The sequence below is a fragment of the Macaca thibetana genome, chromosome 1 (genome assembly GCF_024542745.1).
Source record: "Macaca thibetana thibetana isolate TM-01 chromosome 1, ASM2454274v1, whole genome shotgun sequence".
Lineage (NCBI taxonomy): Eukaryota > Metazoa > Chordata > Mammalia > Primates > Cercopithecidae > Macaca > Macaca thibetana.
Window position 1 is genome coordinate 140256001 of NC_065578.1, and position 15237 is coordinate 140271237.

At 39.6% G+C, this 15237-nt stretch overlaps 1 protein-coding gene across 3 annotated transcripts; it reads right to left on the bottom strand.

Moving 5' to 3' along the window:
• Positions 1-222: 222 nt before the first annotated feature.
• On the bottom strand, positions 223-15089 carry FAM177B (family with sequence similarity 177 member B). 3 transcript variants are annotated; one of them, XM_050761448.1, is made up of 6 exons: positions 13216-15089; positions 12525-12635; positions 4513-4701; positions 4151-4217; positions 1667-1764; positions 223-1307 (listed from the first exon to the last, which is right to left on the bottom strand). In XM_050761448.1, exons 3-6 carry the CDS (start codon positions 4684-4686, stop codon positions 1170-1172), a joined length of 477 nt encoding a protein of 158 aa, XP_050617405.1. In that variant the 5' UTR covers positions 4687-4701; positions 12525-12635; positions 13216-15089; the 3' UTR covers positions 223-1169. The 3 variants fall into 3 exon arrangements, with proteins under 3 accessions (XP_050617405.1, XP_050617396.1, XP_050617415.1); XM_050761439.1 differs by having other exon boundaries at positions 420-1307; positions 12525-12661; XM_050761458.1 differs by lacking the exons at positions 12525-12635; positions 13216-15089 and adding an exon at positions 10730-10878 and having other exon boundaries at positions 420-1307.
• Positions 15090-15237: the final 148 nt, after the last annotated feature.

The following is a 15237-nucleotide window of genomic DNA, read 5'->3' on the forward strand; positions in this document are numbered from 1 at the left end:
ACTTCTCAAGAGAAAGAAATAAACTTTCTTATTTTAGGACACTGAGATTTTGGAGGTGTCTGTGCAGCATAATCTGTCTTATCCTACTATATTCAACTAACAACCCCTTATGCTCCAGGACTACTTTTGTCTTTGATTTCATATTAAATAAATTCCAACTTCCTCTTCTTTTACAGCTACAATTTCAGTTATATATGGCTGCATAACAAACCACTCCAAAGCTTAAAACAACAATAAATTATTATTTCTCATAATTCTGTATAACAATAACAAGCAAAGTCAAGTCACCCCTATTTTACAAAGGAGACTGGAGCTCAGAAATCTGGACACCTCAAATAACACAACTAGTAAATGGGAGAAGTGAAACTGGAACTCATATCTTACTACTGCAGGCCCTGTGTTTTTTTTCTTTTTTTCTTTTTGTTTTTTGCTATTAATGTATCACAGTTACTTTGGCTGACACACCCTGTGTTATCTAACAATGATTTCCATGTTTGATCTTTCCAGGTTTTGAAAATTTCTTGACAAATGAATAAGAAAATAATCCATTGAAAATATTTTTTCTAGAGCGTGTATTATTTATTGATTGTTTTAATTTGGAGGGATATACCTGATTCTCAAAGATCTTGATAATGATCTTATAACAGAGCTATTAGCAATGTTTACTTATTGTAAAGCAATCCCCAACTAAGCCAGGATGGTTGTTGGAAGTACACACCTATGTCAAACCCTGAAAGGGGATTTATTTAGACTTTGTGGTGCCCAAATTTTCTTCTGAGGAATAGAGCTTCTTTACTGTACCCTCATCCCATGACAGAGGATTTCAGCCAAAAACTCCCAGTCCCAAAGTTCCTTAAGGCATTTATGCTACTATGCAAATGTCAGTACTCATTGGACTTGTATCACTGGGGTGGAGTTGAGGTGGGGTGGCTTGCATATAAAAATTATTCTGAGAAAGTGTCAAAAATTACTCTCATTATTGCTTGTAATTCCTGGATGCTTGAGACTAAGTTACACGGAGATTAGGATCAGATCTGGCTCAGAAGTGCTACCTCTGGTGTTGTTGCCATGGTAATCAATGGCCAAGGAACAGAGATCCAGGGAAACTATAGTCTTTGCTGCCATCATGAGCTAGGATCTGCCACCAGACCTTCCCTGGATGAGGTGCTTCACTGAGAAGTGGCTTCTGCTGTGTCCTGTTGTATGGTTCCATACTCTCGGTCCCCAGCCTCCAAGTGACACTTTTCATTAGGAACCTCAGCTGCCTGGGTCTTTGATCCATTCCCTCCACTTTTGTTGTCACTTTTCTGTTTTGGAGAGAAATAAGGAAATGTTTAACTGTACAAACAAAGACCTCTGAACTCCCCCTCTTGTATATAATGCGCATGTAAGAAGCTTCTACTTTAAGCAATCTCAGGCTTCACACCCAACTACCTTCTTCTACAACACAGCTCATGGCATCCTAACTTCGCAGGAGTGAGGCAAATATGAAGAAGTGTCCTGGGGCAAGGAGAACAAGAAAAATAAGTCAGTCTGACTATGGGAGCTTGGTGAAACTGTAGTGCGTGATGACCAGGTGGGAAAAATACTTTTCTATACTGGCCTAAAGTTGGAGCAATCAATATTCCCATCTCAGGCCCCTTGCCTCCATCAGAGTGTCACATACCTTGTTTTGTATCCTATAGTACTCATTTAACACATACTGATATTTGGGTTGGGTAAGACCGAAGAAGACAGCAAATCTTCCACCAAGGAATTCACATGCTAAAAGAAAGAACAAGCACTTGCGTAAACTGAATTACTAACTAAAGCTTTGCATCAGTTGAGATGCCCAGAGTTTAAACTACTCTGCAAATGACCTATTACTATACCTAACTTCAAGGCCGACAAAACATTTCAATTGCCTTGGCCTCTCAAAGATTCTAGGATTCAAAGGAAATTTGTCAAATCTTCTATCTTTATATGGGATCATATATAAACTATTTTTTTCCAGATGTATATATCAGGAGAGATTTTCAATATATTTTCACAACAGGTATAGCATGGGTCCTGAGCAATCAGAACAGGTACTGCTCATTATCCCCATGCATACCAGCTAAACATCCTCTCCAAGTATATTTCAAATTAAACCCAAACTCAATCCAGTGTTACCAAGACCCACATCAGTAATTCTTCCACGCATCCAGACAGACTTCTCAGAAGATGTTTAAGGCCTTCTTTGTCTGCCTTCAGTAGCAAGGTGGCCTGCAGGCTCAGCACTGGGATTGTTAGAGTCAGGGATAAAGGCGTAGCATGAATAATGAGTGGTTTCCTAAAGATGTCTCCTAGAAAAGTTTTCCTTTACGATTACAGGATTTCTGACAGCCTTCTCTTACCCCCCAATTATAGGACTTTCTGATTCCTCTGACTCATTCTGCCTCTTGGGATATTGCTCATATAGGGCATCAGAATGATGCTATTTTAAAATATGTCTTATCTTTTCATTAATATGCTATCTCTTTGTCCTGTCTATTTGCTGCAGTGTCTAGTACATGTGTAGAAGATAGGGTTTTTTTAATATTAAAATAAATCTTAGGAAGCTTTCCTGTTTATGACCTACTAGAATTTTAAATTGAAAAAGTTAATTACCAGTGTCATCTGGGTTCTAGCTCCATTCAGACAAAATATCTGTGTAGAGAGACCACAGCACTGACTGCTAGCATTTTTATGCCTCCACTACAATCTTGAAGCTCCAGTCAGGAGCATTTTACCACTGCAGTTCTGTTTGGAACTTACAAGGAAGCTAGGCTCACCATGCATCCTATCCCTGCAATCTTAAATCAAAACCCAACATGCAAATCACTCTGCTTCTCCATACTCTCAATCCCATATTGAGTTTTGCTTCTTTTACCCAGCCTAATCTTCTCTGATTCCCTCCCTCTAAAACATATCTTTTCAAACCCTTTTGCCTTAACCTAAGTGTAGAGAGCTCTCTGGAAGACAGCAATTTTTTTTTCTGTTAACGTATTATGGTCAGGGTAGGGTTAGTATTCACTGGGATTTTCAATGTAACTTCCAAATCACTAACCCTCTGCGCTTGCGTAAAAGCACTTATTTCTTGAAGGTTCATACTATCTGCCTAAATCACCCCATCTTTACTTTTTACTGTAATCTAAAGACTCCCTGGTCACTTTCATGGTCCTCAAGCTAGCCTTAGCCAGTCACACTTCCATAGCTCTCTTAAAGTGCCTCCTCCATATGTCAGCATGCCCGAGTCTTCCAGGTCAGAGTCCCTATGCACTTCCTACCCTGGCAATTGTGACAACAAATTATAATTGCGAGCATGTTTGCTGGTCTATACGATTCACTGAATATTGAGTCCCTTGAAAGCAGAGACTGTCATTCATCTTTGTGTCCCAGGGTCCAGCACAGTGCTGAGCATATAGTAGACAGTTACTAATGTTTTTTAAATGAATGAATGAAGATCAGTTTCTAAGAGCTATTAATACAGCTTCTATTTTCTCAGACTCTTAAAGTAGTTTGCCTTCCTATCATATTCACAAGATGTGCAAGTTAGAAGGAAATGAGTAATTAGATGTTGTCAACTATGTCTTAAAAAAATTGGTGAAAGTCAAGCAAAATAAGATTTAGTATTTTAGTTGTTATAAATATTCACTTAGCCCATTCATTATGCCCCTAAAAGGGATCAATAAAGTTCATGTTTATAATAAAGCAGTTATGTTTAGGGAAGTTAGAAGCTTAGAACTGTGTCATACAACAATAATTGTCTTTTAACTTGGAAGTATATTTAGGTGAAGAATCAACCCAGGGAGGACTGATTATTGCCCTCAAATATGGGAACCTTTGTCCTATGAAAGACGCATCTAGACCAGTTTTGTATGGTTCTAAGAAAGATAAGTAGGAACTTTAGAAGTAGATAACATTTGGGCCGAGAAAAGAATTTCCTGATGAGAGTTGGTAAAAGATGAAGGGTCTGCCTGAGGATGCGAGGTTCTGTGACTTTGGGAATGAAAGCTTAGCCCAGATCTCACTTATTCAGGACGCGATGGAGTGGCTTACACAATTGGAAGTCCCACATAACTCTGAGGGCCTATCGATATATATATATATTTGTTTAGGATAGAAAAAACATAACCTTAGCACTACTTACTAGAAAATGAGGTGCTTGCTATCCGTCCTGCCCAAAATCGCAGGTAGGGTCCCCAGGAAAGTTTAGACTGAAAAAAGGAGAAATCGAGATAAAGTAATTAATAAGAGGAATGGTGACTGCAGATTTGTTTTAATGTAGAGATTTCAAAATGCTGTACGTAATATGTTCCATTTTCTCTGTCACAGATGAAGAGACTAAGATGATTAAAACTATAAGTTGCCTACGCATGGATCTAGAAAGCAAAAAAGGAGACCAAGGACTTAGCTTAAAGCTATTCTTTCTATACACCTTATCTGGCTCAATCTCTTGTTCATTCACCGCCTCCCTCACCATGTTCCCTAATATTGATATACTAAGCTTACAGGGTCAAGTGTTGCATTTGTGCTCTGTTCCTCTTTTTCCTCTTCCTCCTCCTCCTCTGTGCTATATTCTTCCATGATGTCTCCGTCAACAAAATGGATAATCCTTTTAGGAGTCGTCTTTTTGGAAGGTACACTCTTCTCTAGGTCTAACTGCTGGAAACCGTCTATCTCCATAATGAAACAAAACCACTAGAAAATTAAAAACAGGGCACCTTAGGGCAAGTTACCCAGAGCTGAGAGTTATCTAGTTATTTTCAATGGATAGTAAAGACAGAATTCAGAGGTAATCACAGTTGTGACCTCATCAATTCTTCAAATCCAAAAAAGGATTGTTCTGTTCTGTACCAAAATGGAAGAGATTTGATAAGTAGTGAAAATGTGAACTTTCAGTCTTCAAACAAAAGTGTCAACAGGGTTTTCTTACCTTTTGTTAACGTTAAAACCCATAATTGCTGGAAGGAAGGGGTCACTGCCCTGCAGAAGTTTCTTGATTATTTCAATAAATATTGAGAAGCAATGTAGGAAATGGTTAAGAGTACAGACTTCACACAGACAGGAGAAAACACGTGCAAAGTATATATTTGGTAAAGGACTTATTTTCAGAACATGTAAAGAACGATTACAATTCAATAGGTAAAAGTCAAATAACTCAATTAAAATATGGGCAAAATATTTGAGTAGAGATTTAATAAAGATATACAGACGATGAATGTCATTAGTCATTTGGGAAATGCAAATTAAAATCATAATGAGATATCATAACATACCCACCATAATGGCTAATTTTTTTTTTTGTTTTTTTGAAGCAGACTTTCGTTCTTGTTGCCCAGGCTGGAGTGCAATGGCGTGATCTCGGCTCACTGCAACCTCTGCCTCCTGAGTTCAAGCGATTCTCCTGCCTCAGCCTCCCGAGTAGCTGGGATTACAGGCACTCATCACCATGCCTGGATAATTTTTTGTATTTTTGGTAGAGACAGGGTTTCACCATGTTGGTCAGGCGGTCTCAAACTCCTGATGTCAAGTAATCCACCCATCTCGGCCTTCCAAAGTGCTGGGATTACAAGCATGAGCCACCGTGCCTGGCCTAAATTTTTTTGGGGCAGGTGCAGAGACAGAGTCTTGCTCTGTCCGCCCAGGCTGGAGTGCAGTGGTGCAATCATGGCTTACTGCAGCGTTGACCTCCCGGGCTTAAGCGATCTTCCTGCCTCAACCTTTTGAGTAGCTGGGACCACAGGTGTGTGCCACCAAGCCTGGCTAATTAAAAAAAATATTTTTTTTATAGAGATGGGGTCTCACTATGTTACCCAGGCTGGTCTGGAACTCCGGAGCTCAAAAGGTCCTCCCATCTTGGCCTCCCAAAGTGCTGAGATTACAGATGTGAGCCACTATGCCTGGGCTGTTAAAAGTTAAACATAAAATCTTGTAATTTCACATCTAGATATTTATCCAAGAGAAATGAAAACATATGTCTCCCTAAAGATTTGTATGGAAATATTCGTAGCAGTTTTATTTGTGAACGCCCCAAACTGGAGTCAACTCAATGTCCATCAACTGATGATGGATAAACAAAATGTGGTCCATATATTTAATGGAATACTCTTCACCAATTAAAAGGAATAAATAATGAATATTTGCAACACTGTAAGTGACTCTCAAATGTATTATGCTAAGCAAAAGAAGCCAGACACTGCATAGTATATAATTCTATGTATGTAGAAATTTAGAAAAGGCAAAATTATAGTAGAAAACAGATCACTGTTTGCTAGGTGAGAGTGGGTAGGGGGTTAAGATTAACTATAAAGTGACGGAGCTTTTTGGGGTGATGGAAATGTTCTAATAGATATCATGATCATAATGTTGGTTACTTGACTGTATAATGTGTCAAAATGATTCAAATTCTACACTTAAAATTAGTTCATTTTATTGTATTTAAGGTATATCTTAATAAAGCTGGAAAGCTTTGGAGACAGACTTCCTGGATTTAAAATCCCATTATTTAATATCCCAGTGTCTTGGTTTTCTCATCTATAAAATAATAGTATGAAATGATACAGTGCAACCTTATAAAATTGTTATGAAGAGTAAATGAGTAAAGATAAATAAAGAAGTTAGAACAATTCTTAGCAAATGGTAACTGGTTAATAAAAGCTGGCTATTATTAAGTACCTATAATTTACTTAGCAGTGTATATGTCAGGCAGTATTCCAGTGTTGTAAGCATATGTACACATGTATTGTTGCTTTTTTTTTTTTTTTTTGAAACGAAGTTTCACTCTTGTTGCCCAGGCTGGAGTGCAATGGCATGGTCTCGGCTCACTGCAACCTCTCTGCCTTCCAGGTTCAAGTGATTCTCCTGCCTCAGCCTCCTGAATAGGTGGGACTACAGGCACCCACCACCACCCCTGGCTAATTTTTTGTATATTTAGTAGAGACGGGGTTTCACCAGGTTGGCCAGGCTGATCTCAAACTCCTGACCTCAGGTGATCCACCCTCCTCGGCCTCCTAAAGTGCTGGGATTACAGGCGTGAGCCACTACGCCTGGCCTCATATTGTTTTAATTAATATTTAAGATATTTTAAGATTATATCAACAAATATGGCTGAACTGATGTAGAATAATTCTTCCTATTCCAAACACGCAGAAATGCTGGATGAAATTAAATGAAAACGTTAAATCGTAAGTACACCAAGGAAGTAGAAAAAAGAGATAACCCTAGGGATAGAGATGAGAGAGAGAGGGGCAGGGGGTTGAAAGCAAGTCAGCCAGTCTAGATGTCAGAATAAGAGAAAGAACAAAACTGTAAGTATGAGCTGAAGCCAAGATGGTTGTTGGGGGGTTTGGAACCAGATATAGGCCTTGGGGCTGGAGTTTTAATACCCATAGAGAGAGGAGAGTCCAAATCTCAGATCCCATGAGTGTGGAGAGCTGAAATGAAGCCACCTGCATAAAACTAAGATAATAAAATACTATCTTATCTATAAAATATGGACAGGAAAATCTATCCCCTGGCTTGCAAAAGTAGCAAAGTATTTGCTATCTCCTAGCAACAAGGGTAGAAATAGTCACCTAAAAAAATTGGAAACCCCCGCCAGTACCACATGCTGGTGTGTGGCCCAAATTCATAGTCCTCATATGCTGTGAAAACCTAAGATAAAGCTGAGTGAACTAAAGGCAGTGTAATCCACTGAACTCTGTCAGACGCCAAGTACAAAGTCATCTTGGAGGAATAATTCAACAAGACACGGTATACTTAATCTCCACTAAAAACAATTCCTGGCTGGGCAAGGTGGCTCACACCTGTAATCCCAGCACTTTGGGAGGGCAAGGCGGGCGGATCGCATGAGATCATGAGTTCCAGACCAGCCTGGCCAACATGGTGAAACCCCACCTCCACAAAAAAAAAAAAATTAGCCAGGCATGGTGGCAGGAGCCTATAATTCCAGCTAATCGGGAGGCTGAGGCACTAGAATTGCTTGATCCCAGGAGGCGGAGGTTGCAGTGAGCTGAGATCATGCCATTGCATTCCAGCCTAGGCGACAGAATGCGACTCTGTATCAAAAAACAAAAACAAAACAAAACAAAACCCCCAGCAAATGCCTGCTGAGGATGTGCTTACTGTAAAAACTTACAAACTACATGAGGAAACTAAGCATCTGGAGGAAGGTTCAGCTGATGAGAAAACTGGAAATCCTCACCTGAGAATTAGGAATGATAGGACAACAGGAAGCTTTAAAATTAGTGTGCTTAATATTAGGTTGGTGCAAAAGGAATTCCATTTTTTGCCATTAAAAGTCATGGAAAAACCACAATTACTTTTGCACCAACCTAATATATTCAAAAACATAAAAGAGGCAAAATATAAAATCCCAAAAGAAGGTTGACTTGAAAAAAGTCAGAAAAACTGCAGAAAAAAATTGCAGAAAAAAAATATCGTCACATAGTGGTAAGTTGGATATTGATTAAGCATACGAAAAAATCTGAGAAAAGCTCTCACAATATAGTATAATTTATGTTGGAGTGTGGGGTGAGAGAAAAAGAGATACATATTTAATGTGAAAGAAACGTTAGGTGATAAAAAGAATAGATGAGAAAGTTCAGTACGTCTAATAGGAGTTTCAGAAGTGAATACAGGCTGGGTGCTGTGGCTCACACTTATAATCCCAGCACTTTCGGAGGTTGAGGCAAGAGACTCACTTGAGGCCATGAGTTTGAGACCAGTCTGGGCAACATTGTGAGACCTTGTCTCTGTGAAAGAAAGAGAGAGAGAGAGAGAGAGAGAGAGAGAGACAGAGAGAGAGAGAGAGAAGGAGAAGGAAGGAAGGAAGGAAGAAAGGAAGGAAGGAAGGAAGGAAGGAGGGGAGGGGAGTGAGGGAGGGAAGAAAGAGAAAGAGTTGAGCAAGGTGGTGCATGCCTGTTGTTCCAGCTGCTTGGGAGACTGAGGTGAGAGATTTGCTTGAGTCTGGGAGTGTGAGGTGAGGTTGCAGTGAGCAGCGATTGTGCCATTGCACTCTAGCCTGGGAGACAGAGAAGATACCATCTCAAAAAAAAAAAAAAGAGTTCAATATCCAGCTAAACAATAAGTGGGAGTAACGTAATGATATATTCAGACTTACAAAAACTGAGCATAACCATTCTGGCATCTTTATTGAAAGATTAATAATAGGAAATTCTATGTCAAGAAGAAGAAAACTAAACCCAGAGGTAAGAAAAAGTAAGATGTCCCAGGCATGGTGGCTCATGCCTATCATCCCAGCACTTTGGGAAGGCAAGGCTGGGCCAGGAGTTCAATATCATCCTGGCCAACATGGTGAAAAACTGTCTGTACTAAAAAAAACACAAAAATATTAGCTGGACTTGGGAGCATGTGCCTGTAGTCCCAGATAATCAGGAGTCTGAGGTGGGAGGATTGCTTGAACCCAGGAGGCGGAGGTTGCAGTGAGTTGAGATTGCACCACTTCACTCCAGCCTGGGTGACAGAGCAAGACTCTGTCTCAAAAAAAAAAAAAGTAAGATGCAATAAATATAAGTAAAAAATTAGTAAACAGGATAACAAACCCAGGCGCGGTGGCTCACGCCTGTAATCCCAGCACTTTGGGAGGCCGAGGCAGGTGGATCACGAGGCCAGGAGATGGAGACCATCCTGGCTAACATGGTGAAATCCCATCTCTACTGAAAATACAGAAAATTAGCCAGGCGTGGTGGCGGGTGCCTGTCCCAGCTACTCGGGAGGCTGAGGCAGGAGAATCGCTTGAACCCAGGAGGCAGAGCTTGCAGTGAGCCGAGATGGTGCCACTGCACGCTAGCCTGGGTGACAGAGCGAGACTCCGTCTCAAAAACAAAACAAAAACCAAAAACCAAAAATGCTATTTTGGTGGGGACAGTATAAAGACAAAACAGTATTAAGTATTAGATAATAACAAAAAATGTGAATTGACTTCTAAGTATTGTTTTGGGATAGGCTGGATAAGATATGTTGTTAAGTATGCATATTAACAATTGAAAGGTAAATAGACAAATAATGGAATTAGAATATATAGCTTCAAAGCCAGCAGAAGAAAATAAAAAAGAAAAGAAACACTCTGAAAGAAGGCAAGAAAGAAGAAACAGTAAAGGAAAATCATGATTAAAAGAAACACTAAATAAAATATTAGCATTAATTCCAAGTAAGTCAATAATCTTAATAAATGCAAATGGATTGTCAGCCATCCATTAAAATGAAGACTAGCAGATCAAATTTTAAAAATATTTTACGGGCAATGCAAACATGATTGAATACATACACATATATATTCATACATGCATACTCTTATATATATATGTACAAATAAATCACCAAATCTTATTGCTACAATGCTGAGTTTAATGCCTTTGTCAAAGGTCAGAGTTGCAAAAGATCTGCCAAAGGTTACATCTGTCATCCACAGCAAGATGATGTGATATCTGCCCTGTCTGGGGACCTCTGAATGGTACACATGGTTTCCCCTGACTTAGTGATGGTGTATCATAGAAAAGCCTCAGTAAGAAGTAGGAAGAGGTATTATCATTTAGCTTCTGATGCTGAAGAGCAGCAAAAAATACCCATTTTAATTTGGTATGTAAGATCAACAATATGTTAAGCATAATACTATTGCACAAATAAATACTATCAGTGCCATAAGAAACAAAACACATTCTGCAACAAACAAAAGAAAATAAAACATTTTCAAAAAGTAACTTACATGATTCCTCTGTATTTTTCATTAATTAGTGATGTTGAAAGTAGTACAAATTTTAATGTTATAAATTGTTCAATAGATGATAAAGTTAAGAGTTAAGGGTTCTGTAGGCTGAGGCCATACAGTGCGTTTGGATATGCTGACGTGGAAGTGTTCTCTTGCATGTCTTACAGGGTGGAACATGTTTGAGTTGTGGGAAGGTCAATATTTACACATCCAATATTAGCTAAGCCCAGTGGTTCTCAAAATTATTTTGTTATGAGAATCATCTGGGGGTCTTTTAAATAATTTCAAAGACAGGCCACACCTCAGACCACTTAAATCACAATCTCTGTGGGTGGAACTCAGGCACTAGTATTTTTTGAAGCTGTCAGGTCATCCCAATGTTCAGGCAAGTTTGGGGACCAGTGCCCTAAAGAGAGTGAGAAAAGAAGAAACTTTGAAACTGAAACAGAAAGAGACTTGTGATTTAGGGATTCAGTGTATTACAGAAAGCTTAAACATCAGGCTAGTTGTAAGACATCTTGTCTATTTTTTTTCCAAGAGGCTTTCTTGCTTTTGACTTTCTGAACACTTCTTCACCCTGCCCCAAGCTAAAAAACTTAAATAACAAACGTTTAAAAATAAGGCCTAAGAGTCTCATTATAGTCAATTACTCCTCTTAAGACTGTCCAAATTCATACATTTCCAAACCAAATGAAACACACACACCCTCATCCCCTGTACACCTGGTTCGCCTCTATTAGCTTACAGACTGATGATATCTGTTGGCTCTCTGAAGAAAATACCAGTCTTCGTTCTTCATGATTATGGTGTTGTGCATTAATAGCCATACACATCTTTAAGTTCAGAGGGCTCTTTGGGAGGTTGGAGGGGAGTGGAGAGAGACTGAATGAGCACAAGAGTGAACACTAGCTAGCTCACAGCTGGTTTACTGAATGTTTTTCTGCCACCTAATGGGCATTTTAGAATATGCTATGCAAAATTCATCTTTGTAATCAGTGCATGTCACACAGAGGGGTCTCAATAGTGAACAGCTTGGAACTCAACTTATTTACAAAAACCTTGGGAGAACTGCTAGCTTCACACCTAGATGTGGATGTTTTGTAAGTGATCTTCTTTTGGCTTCAGTTTAATTTTTTTTTTTTTTTTTTTTGAGACACAGTCTTGCTTTTGCCCAGGCTGGAGTGCAGTGGTGCAACCTCAACCTCCCACAGGCATGTGCCACATGCCCAGCCTTTCTTTCTTTTTTTTTTTTTTTTTTGGAGTTTTTGTAGAGATGAAGTCTTCCTATATTGCCCAGGCTGGTCTTGAACTTCTGGACTCGATCCTCCTGACTCAGCCTCCCAAAGTGCTGGGATTACAGGCATGAGCCACCGCACCCGGCTCAGTTTAATTCTTGGGAGCACTTCTACATTTTGTTTCTTAAAAACCCCAAATATAGATTATGAAGGATAGTTCCTAAGTATGTAATGTAATTAACAGGCCATATAATCTCTCTGACCTTTTAAATATTGTATTACTCCAGGGCTCAATGATTGGACTTCTTTTCTATCTGCTTTCTTGATGATCTCCTTTGGCCCTATGGTTTTCAATACTATCCACACACAGATGATTATAACATTTATATTCTCCAGGTCAGACTTTTTCCCTGAATCTCACAGATCCAACTACCTGCTTGACATCTCTTCTTAGTTATCTAATGGACATCTCAATCCTAATTTGTCTAAATCTTTGCTCACGCTGTCAGTGCAACTCTCCCTCCATTCCCCCAACATGCACATACTCACACATTTACCTCTACTCTTCTGGCAGCCTTCTCATCTCAATAAATGGCAACTTCCAGTTTATTAGGCCAACTACACTAAAGTCATTCTTGGCTCTTCTTTAATCACACCTCACATCAAATCTGCCAGGAAATTCTCTTGGATATTTCTGGAATCATACTTTTCATTACTCCACTGCCACCACCCCGGTCTATCATCTCTCACCCTTGCTATCGTCTCTCACTTAGTTATTGCAGCGGCCTCCTAATTGGCCCCCTCCAGTCTATGCTCGAAAAGGAGCCAGAATTGTTAAATCCTAAGTGAGATCATGTCATTTATTTGCTTAAAACTCTCTAGTGGGTTCCCGTCTCACCTAGAATGAAAGCCAAAGTCCTCACAATGGCCCAAAAGGCTGTATATCTAACCCTTATGAGTTTTCTGATGCCATCTTGTACTACTCTCCCTCCACTGACATCACTCGAACCACACGGGCCTTCTTACTGCAATTCCTTGACCACACAGGTCCGCCTTCTCTCTCTGCAGAAAGCTCTGTGCTGGCTGTTCTATTAGTCTTTCTTTCCTTAGACTGTTTCCTTGCTCATTTCTAGTCTTTAACTCAAATGGAGACTATGCTGAGTTCCACTTTCAAGGCAACCTCCCATTGCCTTCACCACCACCTTCTGCATCTTACCTCCTGTTTCATTTTTTCTCCATAGCACTTACCAACGCTGAACACTTCATATTCCACGTGTCTCTGTCTTCCCTCTCCTCCCTGTCCCGCTCCTTGGCAGAAGGGGAGGGTTTTACCTGTTATGTTCACTGCTGTATCTTCTGCCCCTACAATGCCTTACACATAGCTGGAACTCAGTATTTGTTTAACAAATGAATCACACATGTAGTTAATGTTAATGGGTGGGAGGAGGTATATAACAGATTGGAAAAATAAGAGCAGACTTGTAACTGTCTTTCTTTCCTGCTTTAGAAATGACTATCTTCATTTAAGATTTTTCTGATTACATCTATCTACGAATCATTTCATTTTAATTAGCTCCTTCACTGAAACACAGCATTGTAATCTGTACCAAGAAAATAACACACTAGTTCTACATCTTGGCATTTAGTTTCAATAAGTAAATATACTATTTTAAGTATATAACACTTAAACATTTTTCTAGAGTTCTTGGCCATTTTCATTGATCTAGAAAATGTTTTCAAATGGACTATGTTAACATTCAGCTGAGAACTGACGTTGCATCATTACACTGGAGCTAATGAGCGTTGCTTGCCCAGAGCTGCCGGTCCCCCTTCCTGCTTCCACCTTTCCTTCTTCCTGAGGTGGTTGAAAGGTCAAACCCCTGGTGAGAGGAGAGCCAAAGCCCCACTGTGCGCCTCAGATGCCGTTTCACAGCACAGTATTCACTGACATTTCTCTAGGCCCCTTCGCCTGAGGGAACTGGCCTGCTCCAATCAGTGACTTGCAGTGTGTGTGTCAGGGGCAAGGGCAGAGTGAGGAAAAATGTGAAATAAGAAATCACTGCTGTTCCTTGAGAATTACAGAGCATCACCTGGCAGGATTTTTGTATCCTTATTTTCAGTATTAAACCACACACATGCACCCCACTGCCTGCATGCCTGTCCCATTGTAGTGTTTCCCAACATTTTTTACATCATGGCAGATAGAGAAAATTGTTTGGAATTCTGGAGGTGACCAGCCTGGGAGCTCCAGCCACCTTAAGTGCTGCCCAGCTAGCCACCCAGAAGGCCTCGAGACAAACCACTTGAGAAGCTCTGCATTAGAGAAGCAAATTCAAGTCTGACATCTCAGGGGAGTGCTCTGAAAGTGACTATATAAGCTTCTACCAACCTCAAGAAAATCACAGGCATTAGATACATTAAATTGCTGAAATGATAGCTCTGGCTTTTTGAATATGCACAAATATAGTTTTCTGTTTTATAATTTGTCAACTCCCCTTCCAGATTAACTATTTTGATCCCTTTATTATTACAACAGTCTTAAATAAAAATTTAAATTTTAAACAAATTATTCAAATGTCAAATAAAATCTTTAGATACAAACTTAAGGTAACCCAAAGTGACATTCCAAGTTTATTTTACACACATTAAGAGATAAGAAAGGCAGTATTTTCTAAAGCATGATTACTCTAATTCTAAAAGAATTCTGCATATGGTTTTATTTCTGCATGCATTTATACAACGCTAAAAGTGCTGCCTCAAGTTTGCAAGGAATAAAGTTTTCTACAGATTATTGTACAATGATAAACTCTTTAGCTTAGCATACCATAGTACAAATACTGCATCATGTTGGATTTTACTAAGCATGAGACATAAACAGGCCAATCAAAATCCTTTGAGGTTAAGAAGTGACAGGTACCAATAAACATAAGTAGAAACCGAACAAGTCAAGGAGTGTTGAATATTTAACGAACCCATGAAGCATAAAACAATTGATGCAAATGTATCTGTCATTTTATTTTTTTTGAGGCAGGGCCTCACTCTGTCGCCCAGGCTGGAGTGCAGTGGCATGACTATAGTTCACTGCACGTGCCACCACACTCAGCGAATTTTTTATTTTTTGCAGAGACAGGGTTTCACCACGTTGTCCAGGCTGGTCTCAACTCCTGGGCTCAAGCAATCCTCCTGCCCCAGCCTCCTGAAGTGCTGGCATTATAGGTGTGAGCCACCATGCCTAGTTATCTGTCATTTTAGAACATTACTGTGAAGAAT